We start from the raw sequence: 9900 nt of genomic DNA, 5'->3' as shown, positions 1-9900 counted from the left end.
ACAAACGAATCTCCAGTCATGGCTTCTGCAGACTTTTTATTCCATGGTGCAGAGAACTTTTCATTTCAATTGATCATATACATGTGAATAGGCCTACATCAGGTTGTTTTGAACAAGCTTACAGACTTTTTTGGTCACATGGGTTTTTATTTTCTCTCAATGTGTTTTGTCTTCATAACTGGAGGTAATTCATTGTTATTCTCTGTAACCCATACTTTTTCACATGTATGAAGTACTGCATTTTCATTATGCAAATGAGTGTTTTCAGGAAGCATTGAAGATTTGCCAGTCGTTTTCAATGTAGGCCTATTTGTAGAGAATTCTAGGACCTGCTGTATGTTCATGCTACTGTAAATGTATGATCTGCAGAATCTAGTTCTAGCGTAGCCTATATGATGCCTACCACTCACATGTGGGTGGTCCACTGAGCAAGGGGCGTGTTCGACTGTTTCACCCCTCCTACCCCCACCGCTCTCCTGGAGCATGCTTTAATAGAGAAAGTATGCAATGTTCATATATGCTCCAGCTCCAACCCCCATCATACTTCAACTGGGGTATTCGTGACCAAACGAGGATACGGCAGACAAACGTAAGGGGATCACACACAGAGTGAGATAGAGGAAAGGAGGGAGGGGAAGAGGGAGAGAAAGAAAGAAAGAAAGAGGGAAGAAAGAAAGGAGGCAGTGTCAGTTTATTCCAAGGTAAACTTTATTAAAGGCGACTGTCTGTAATATAAAGACATTTTAAGAATAATATACACACTGAATTGTAGGCTAAACTTTCCTACAATTCCATTGCGGTTTTTATTAAGTAGGCTAACAGCAAAACCAACTGGTGGGAGCAAGGTAGGTGAATCATTTATTTTACCTTTCCCATTGTTTCATTTTCTACAATAACATTGTTGCTATTTTGTCACTTTTCTGTCTGATGGATGGGTTACAATCGTGTACTCAGATCATTGAGATCAGATCAAGTAAAATGGTTACCCGCAAACAAACTGCTGTCATTCGATCTGGTTCGATATGATTTGCTCTCTCCCTGCATCATCTGTAGCTTGCTTTGAACACATGGCTTTCGCCTTTCGCACCGGTTGTAAGGTAAAATGAACGACTCCATACAGAATATGTAGGCCTAATAATTATGTAGAATTCATTAAATATCCTAATTAAACATGTATTGACGATGCCGTGTTGGACTACTAGGCTAGCTAAGCTATAACAGATGCAAATGAACTAAGAGTTGACTTTTGTCTGGCGTGATCTACCGTGCTTAATAGTCCTGCTCCGTTGGACACCATACCACTGCTCTAACATATAGGCTATGTTATGGTGGTAAGTTGCGCCGTTTCAGTCAACTAGACCAAATTTGTTTAATATCCAACGTGAAAGTTTAAAAGGAGGAGATGTGACAACTTGAATGAGGTCTGCTGCGACACATTTTGGTAGTTTTAAAAGAATGCACAGAATGTGGTTTTATGGTTGCAATTACCGCCCATATGGAAAAGATACATTCAGTCCTTGTTCACTGCCAAAAACGTAGTTAAACGAATCGTCTCCTGCCATGCAAAAGTATTTGTTCATATAGCCTACTTCACGTGTGCTTAGAAACATTGTAGCCTCCTCCTGCTGATAGACACAATTCCAGCTCCCAACTTCCTGCTTTGATGCAGCTGTTGGTAAAGAAGGCTGTAGTGTTAGCAATGCAACACAGAGGATAGGTCTTATTTCTGTTGCATTTTTTTTGATTGGTCTGTGCATGAACCTTGAGGTTGAAATTTTGATTCTGCTCCACACTTTTCCATGGGATAAATCAGTCAAAATGAACAACAGAATGAATTCATTAAGGAATGACTATTATTATTCAAATCAATTGCGTGTGTCATTTACTCTCTCTACTCTGCATTTAGAGTGTGAATTAGTTTTTAGTTATTAGTGAAATTAACAGAAGTAGCTACTCCGTGTAGCCGCAAAATATTTAGCACTGGATTTTTGCCTCCAATATCTGTATACAAAGTGCAGACAAGACTTGATTTGATTTGGAAGGTTATATTTGAGGCCTATCTGAGCTCAAGTGACGAGTACAAAGTAACTGAGAAGCCCATGTTGAAAGCACTATATACTCACATCCTCTTAATTAACAAATATGCAAACATGCACGCATATAGCCTATATTTACAGCTACACAGACATGGACTACCAATGGTATCCAATAGGAACCGGTAGGGACTGGATACAGAATGGGTTAGATCTCAACATTGGATGGGATATTGAGTTGTGAATATCTTTGCTACTTATAGTTACTGCAGACTGAGCTCATGTATCCCCATGTATGCCAAACCCCTGTCTGTGTCCAGTGAACCTGTTATGGCCGTTGCCAAGGCTTATATTAAGCAGTTCTCACGCTTGCTCTGTGACTGCCTGCAGGACGAAAGCAGTGTGGTTTTACATTATAATTTTATGAGGTGAAGAGAGAAAGGGGGAAAAGCGTGTTTTTGTATTAACGTGTCCAGCACCCAGTCGCATTGGTACATACAGTATGTAACCGATGGGAAATGGCTAGCTAGTTAGCGGTGGTACGCGCTAATAGCGTTTCAATCGGTGACGTCACTCGCTTTGAGACCTTGAAGTAGTGGTTCCCCTTGCTCTGCAAGGGCCGAGGCTTTTGTGGAGCGATGGGTAACGATGCTTCGTGGGTGACTGTTGTTGATGTGTGCAGAGGGTCCCTGGTTCGCGCCCGGGTCGGGGCGAGGGGACGGACTAAAGTTAAACTGTTACATTGGTACCGTGACCCGGATAACTGGTTGCTGCGAGAAAGGAGGAGGTCGAAAGGGGGGTGAATGTAACCGATGTGAAATGGCTAGCTAGTTAGCGGTGGTGCGCGCTAATAGCGTTTCAATCGGTGACGTCACTCGCTTTGAGTCCTTGAATTAGTGGTTCCCCTTGCTCTGCAAGGGCCGAGGCTTTTGTGGAGCGATGGGTAACGATGCTTCGTGGGTGACTGTTGTTGATGTGTGCAGAGGGTCCCTGGTTCGCGCCCGGGTCGGGGCGAGGGGACGGACTAAAGTTAAACTGTTACATTGGTGCCGTGACCCGGATAACTGGTTGCTGCGGGAAAGGAGGAGGTCGAAAGGGGGGTGAATGTAACCGATGTGAAATGGCTAGCTAGTTAGCGGTGGTGCGCGCTAATAGCGTTTCAATCGGTGACGTCACTCGCTTTGAGTCCTTGAATTAGTGGTTCCCCTTGCTCTGCAAGGGCCGAGGCTTTTGTGGAGCGATGGGTAACGATGCTTCGTGGGTGACAGTTGTTGATGTGTGCAGAGGGTCCCTGGTTCGCGCCCGGGTCGGGGCGAGGGGACGGACTAAAGTTAATCTGTTACATTGGTGCCGTGACCCGGATAACTGGTTGCTGCGGGAAAGGAGGAGGTCGAAAGGGGGGTGAATGTAACCGATGTGAAATGGCTAGCTAGTTAGCGGTGGTGCGCGCTAATAGCGTTTCAATCGGTGACGTCACTCGCTTTGAGTCCTTGAATTAGTGGTTCCCCTTGCTCTGCAAGGGCCGAGGCTTTTGTGGAGCGATGGGTAACGATGCTTCGTGGGTGACAGTTGTTGATGTGTGCAGAGGGTCCCTGGTTCGCGCCCGGGTCGGGGCGAGGGGACGGACTAAAGTTAAACTGTTACATTGGTGCCGTGACCCGGATAACTGGTTGCTGCGGGAAAGGAGGAGGTCGAAAGGGGGGTGAATGTAACCGATGTGAAATGGCTAGCTAGTTAGCGGTGGTGCGCGCTAATAGCGTTTCAATCGGTGACGTCACTCGCTTTGAGTCCTTGAATTAGTGGTTCCCCTTGCTCTGCAAGGGAAGCGGCTTTTGTGGAGCGATGGGTAACGATGCTTCGTGGGTGACTGTTGTTGATGTGTGCAGAGGGTCCCTGGTTCGCCTGGGTCGGGTCGGGGCGAGGGGACGGACTAAAATTAAACTGTTACACATACACAGATTATGCACGATGGTATGCACATGTATAGTATAAACTGTATACCTTTTCAGTAGACCTACTAGAAAAATGTTGTGCAACAGAGACTAGCTAACCTGAAGCCCCCTTTTACTTCCCAGGTAACAATCACGGCTAAGTCTGCCCCTCCCTAACCCTCTCCCCTGAGGCCTGAGCTCTGGGCATCCAAGCCCATACCCCCATTTCACTTCGCTGGTGGACAGACACAGGGATGAGCAACAGTGGGACCAAGGAGCCGTCACCACAGCCAGGAGTGGCCCAATCACCTGCCTCCACACCTCCACGCAGGGGCCGGGGACGCCCACGAAAACAACAGCAGGTTGGATCACCACAGCATCCTCCACATCAACACCTCATACACTCATTACACTGTATAGGACTCTATATTACACAATAACATTACAACTGTACCATCGAGAGCATCCTGACTGGTTGCATCGCTGCCTGGTGTGGCAACTGCTCGGCCTCCGACCGCAAAGCACTACAGAGGGTAATGCGTACGGCCCAGTACATCACTAGGGCCAAGCTACCTGCCATCCACGACCTCTATACCAGGCGGTGTCAGAGGAAGGCCCTAACATTTGTCAAAGACTCCAGCCACCCAAGTCATAGAGTGCTTTCTCTTCTACCGCACGGCAAGCGGTACTGGAGCTACAAGTCTCGGTCCAAAGGGCTTCTTAACAGCTTATACCCACAAGCCATCCTGAACAGCTAATCAAATGACTACCCAGACTATTTGCATCCCCCCCCCCCCCCCCCCCCAATCCTAACATTGTTATCTTTATAATTCTTTACTTCACACTTATTTTTCTTAAAACTGCATTGTTGGTTAAGGGCTTGTAAGTAAGCGTTTCACTGTAAGGTCTACACCTGTTGTATTCGGCATGTGACAAATACAATTTGATTTGAAACTGAAATAACTCAAATGCTCATTTTAATAACTGTGGTGTGGTGTGGTGTGGAGTACGGCTGCTTTTGCTGTGGGTAGATTCAGAGTACCAACCGTATGGCAGTTCCTTATTTTGCTCTTGCTCTCCCCAGGAGCCCACTGGCCCCCCAACCCCAAAGAGACCCAGAGGACGACCCAGAGGAAGCAAGAACAAGGGGCCTCGTGCCACACCCAAGGTAAGATCATCCTCTCATGTTCATGTATATAGTTATTATGAAATATTCAATAAAAATAGTGTCAATCTAGGCACAGGAGCTGAACAGAAAATAACAATTGTAAGAATACGGTTGTGAGTAGACATTGCCTTATGTCTATATAAAAAACAATACAATATTCTCTGCTTTATCCTCCATCCTTTCTGTGTCAGAATGTAGAGCCAGTCGGGGAGAGAAGACCTCGGGGCCGGCCAAGGAAATGGGTATGGGACTAACATACACACTCACTCATGCACACAAATGTAATGAGACATGTATCTCAAATGTCTCTAGACTCCTATCTCTCTTCATAATCTGGGAATGTACAACTCCAGTCCTTAAGGGCAGTAGGGCCCTCTGTTTTTCCTGACTGATGTCATTGATTGACAGGAGGAGCATCCCCCTCACCTGGTGTCCTAGGTCTAAATCAGCCACTGATTACAAGACAAACATTGCACCCCCTTCACAATTGAAGTTGTCCACCACTGAGCTATGCGATGGAGAGTTTTACTGATTCGTTGAATGTTTTATCTCTTCTCCTTCTGTCACTTTTTTTCTTCTCCACAGCCCCAGAAAGTAGTTCAAGAGGTAATCCAGGAACAGCAGGTAAGAGATATTGTTAGTACAGCATAATAGGTCATATTATGTTTTTTTCTAAAATGTTTCCTCTTACCTATTGTACTTGAGCGCTACTTTCATGGAGGTGAATATAGGCCTGAGATAAGGCGGAGTGCACGAGACACTTACGTTCATACAGCACCGTCTTTCAGAGAATCAACAGATTACACCAACAGCTTGCACAAAAAGAGGCCAACGTCACTCAGCACGCTCATCCATCTTATCACAGTTTTCACTGCAGAGCCGAGTTTCAAAGAGGTTAAAACACATTAAGAACTGAAACCGTTAAGACTCCATCTTTCAGACACAGACATGAGAAGGGGAAGAATGAGTCAATGCTGAGAGGGGAAACCTGATATAACTGCTCTCTTCCCCTGTCGTCTTGGTTTCCTGACATAACCGTCTTCTCCCTAGCATTTCTTGGTTTCACAGCCAGACCTATTTCCCCACATCACTCATGTACACACTCATACAAGTATATCATTACTCTCGCACACGGACACGTACACGCACACACACACACACACACACACACACACACACACACACACACACACACACACACACACACACACACACACACACACACACACACACACACACACACACACACACACACACACACACACACACACACACACACACACACACACACACACACACTAATGTCGGTATTTTTGTGTCTTGTCACAGAGTCCTTCAGAAGAAACTGAGGGCCCCTCACAGTCACAGTCTCTGCCCGCTGAGGCTTCGCCATCTCAGGCTCCAGCCCAGGAAGTGGCAAAGGGGGAATAGACAATGTGCCACAAAACTACCTCAAGGTTTGGGCAGAGACAAAGAGGTGTACAATCCAACCTCCATTGTCATGAGGATTCCAAAACAACAGATAATAGCCCTGCTTTGTAGAACAGTAGGCCTGATGGTGGTATTGTGATTGGCGTCTGTCCAGCACTGAGGCTGGGTCAATGATGGGCATAGCTTTGGTCAGTTGATTGATTACTTAGGATTCGGGTCAGTGGGTGGGGCTGTTCAGAGATTGGTTGATGTGTGTGTGTGTGCGTGTGCATGCGTGCGTGTATGCGTTTGTGGTGTTAATGGTGGTGGCATGGTGGGGAGTTTTTTTTTTTAAAGGATGCAGCTGCTGTCATCAAATTTGACTGACATTTCAAAACACATTACCGGGACAAGATTCATGACCCATTTGACACTATTGTCACACAGGAGCTCGACTCAAACGTAATTGTCTGTCCTGATTGTGAAGAAACACGGGGATATTTTGTTAGATATACGTTGGAATGGGAATACATGAACATGAACAGAATTAAGTCTGAACTCAACAGTGACATGACATCACACATCAGGTTTTGTTTTTACTACATTGCTCTAACCACACTTATTAAAACCTTAGAGGGCCATACTTGCGAACATTAGAACACGTTTTTGTTTAAGTTTAAGCATCAGTCAATATGTCATTCTACATTTCAAAGGAAAAAACATTATCTCACCTGGGATTCAAACTTGCCGCAAACGGTACCAGGAGCCAGGCTGGCTACACTGTGAGCTCATTGTCCACTTGAAGTTGCTTGTGTGTTTTAGTAACTCTGAATAGCAGATCCTGCCATTTGACTTCTGTTAAGGACGCTTCCATGGACAAGTGTTGGATCATGTCCAAATATGTATTTTAATTAGCTGATACGGAATTTCAACCAGATATAAATATACATATATACAGCCACCTGGTGAGCTATACAGCCACCTGGTGAGCTTAGCATGTGCCAGGTTATGTAATGGGAACAGCTAACATGTAGCCTTTGATCACGTACAACTACATCAACGATTTTAATTGGCTGATGCTTAAACTTAAACTTGTTCTAATGTTCACAAGTATGGTCCCCAGGGATTTTTTGCCTTAATATAGCTATGCACATAGCTATTCAGGTGTGATTCATGTGTCATTCTACTCAGTTATGATATTATTCCATTTTTATTGTGTATTTCTGATCTGTTTTTGACATTCACAATATTACTTGACACACATAAACCTCATTAAGACCTTAACTCACCTCAGTCCCTTTGCCTTTCAGTCTACCTCAGTCACAGAAAAGCAGAGGAGAACTCTTTATAACCTCTCCCCGTACCAAAAAAAACTAACAAACACACACACACACACACACACACACACACACACACACACACACACACACACACACACACACACACACACACACACACACACACACACACACACACACACACACACACACCTACTCAGGACAATCCCATACACACTGTACCCACTAGCCTCACACTCTCACTTCCACTTCCATGCTGACTGACTCTTTAAGCGGGTTCCAGCAGCAGCCTTTAGTGGTAATGCTCTGATTAAATATCTGAGATAAGACTTGGGGCTAGATTCTATCAGATCCGTGCTACATTCACACAGCGGTTGTTTTGGAGGTGGAACTGCGTTAGAGCTGTCAAATCCACAAGCGGCTCCTTGAGTTACCTTATCGCGGACACTGCCATTAAATGCAACGAAACCACACCCGACTTTATATCCAACAGATCTATCATGGATCATTTCTATCATGGATAGAGCCTACACTTTCTATCGCCGTTTTGGACAAACACGGTAGGGATAATAAAGAAGGGAGGGGTTGGTGACACACATGATTAGTTAGCTCATACCGCAGTAATACTGGACCTCCAACACTGCCAAAACATCCCCTATGCGGATGTCGGCTAATGTGGGTTAACACTCGATCTGATTGAATCGAGGCCTTGGTCTATCTACCTGGGTTCAAAATGACCCAATATTTTACTGTTTACTGTAGTTGGTTACTTACTCATTACTTTTTTTTTCTTTTTTTTTTATCACAACGTCTGTGAGCCCTTACATTTTTTTTCTCTCTTCACTTTTTACATAAGATACAATGTGATCATTATTTCATTTCAAGCTTTCACTTTCACGCTACATATGTGTTGCATTAACAATCCTAACATTAGTTGAACTGATGTCAGTGAAGTGTGAGACATGAAATAGTGAGTTAACACTTTGTTTTGGATCTTGCTGTAATGTATTTCTGGAGTGTGTGGACTTATCCACGTGCAATCTTTTTCTAGGGAAAGTTCAAGCGTTTAGTTTTCTGTCAGTTGCAAGTTAGTATGTCTGTGAGTCTTTTCCAACCTAGACTTTTTCTCTTGTTACTTCACCTCTTTGGATGGCATCACTGTTTGCGCTGTGGACTACCTCTGAAACTAGTCTGCTTTGGCTCTCAGAGGGGTGACTGGCTGGTTTTAGCTTTGCTTGTCCCCTGCAATCTTACCATAGCTATGGAACAACTATATCAGAGGTCCACTCATCTCACTTTGTTCGTAACAGCATACTGTATACAGATGTAGGATCTTAATTTGATCACATTTTTGTTGCTGAGTTTTTTCCTGCACTGCAGGAAATGCAAACTTGTAGTATATTTGAGATTTCCACTTTGAAATTTCAGACTTGATTTGCCCTAATGAAAAATGTATCAACCCTTAAAAAAAAATTAATTAGTTATAATCCACATAATAATTCACATTTCCTGTTGCTGCAGGATTATGTTTCTGCTGTAGCAAACTGGATCAAATTAAGATCCTACATCTGTAGGTAAATATACCCAAAGTACGGTACTATGATGTCAGTAAGAGTGGCTCCTAACCTAACCACAGTCATACCTCAGCAATATCAGGATAGCCACTATCTATATTATAATCACAGTGTTGCTCTAAATGAGCTGACTGATATTGATATATTCAGTATAAATATTTGAGGAGTTTATTTCATGTACTTGTTGTTATGCTTTATGTATGAGGGTTTTTAAATATTGAATAGAGTAGTTAGGTTCTCTTATCTTGTAACATCTCCAGCTTTAATCTTTTTTGTGTTTGCGATCAATGAAAAAGTCTCCCTTTTCATTTTAGTCTTTCATATATTGTTTGATTTATTTTTGATTTCAATCCATTTGAACTTGAATACACAACTCAAGAGGCTGTTTTCTAATTTGCCTCTGATCTGTCTCGCTTCATTGAGTATAGAGGTGCTACTTGGTCTTTCTGTTACCAATAAATGGTTCACATATGTTTGTTTGTCATG

The 9900-nt window shown here is 43.8% G+C and overlaps 1 protein-coding gene across 4 annotated transcripts; it reads left to right on the top strand.

The window, feature by feature from the left end:
* The first annotated feature begins 454 nt into the window (after positions 1 to 454).
* Positions 455 to 9887, top strand: LOC139535493 (high mobility group protein HMGI-C-like). Of its 4 annotated transcripts, XM_071334934.1 has the most exons (7): positions 455 to 701; positions 815 to 845; positions 4109 to 4326; positions 5049 to 5132; positions 5324 to 5374; positions 5718 to 5756; positions 6462 to 9887. In XM_071334934.1, exons 3-7 carry the CDS (start codon positions 4219 to 4221, stop codon positions 6561 to 6563), a joined length of 384 nt encoding a protein of 127 aa, XP_071191035.1. In that variant the 5' UTR covers positions 455 to 701; positions 815 to 845; positions 4109 to 4218; the 3' UTR covers positions 6564 to 9887. The 4 variants fall into 4 exon arrangements, with proteins under 4 accessions (XP_071191035.1, XP_071191037.1, XP_071191036.1 ...); XM_071334936.1 differs by lacking the exon at positions 815 to 845 and having other exon boundaries at positions 455 to 589; XM_071334935.1 differs by lacking the exon at positions 815 to 845.
* Positions 9888 to 9900: the final 13 nt, after the last annotated feature.

The sequence above is a fragment of the Salvelinus alpinus genome, chromosome 12, assembly GCF_045679555.1.
Source record: "Salvelinus alpinus chromosome 12, SLU_Salpinus.1, whole genome shotgun sequence".
Lineage (NCBI taxonomy): Eukaryota > Metazoa > Chordata > Actinopteri > Salmoniformes > Salmonidae > Salvelinus > Salvelinus alpinus.
This window is presented reverse-complemented; position numbering and strand designations above follow the sequence as displayed.

Excerpts from the sequence above, each read along its gene's own strand:
- LOC139535493 (XM_071334936.1), top strand. The coding sequence starts at position 4,219 with ATGAGCAACAGTGGGACCAAGGAGCCGTCACCACAGCCAGGAGTGGCC. Across the intron at positions 5,375-5,717 it reads GGGGCCGGCCAAGGAAATGG|CCCCAGAAAGTAGTTCAAGA; the intron begins GTATGGGACTAA and ends TCTTCTCCACAG. Across the intron at positions 5,757-6,461 it reads AGGTAATCCAGGAACAGCAG|AGTCCTTCAGAAGAAACTGA; the intron begins GTAAGAGATATT and ends GTCTTGTCACAG.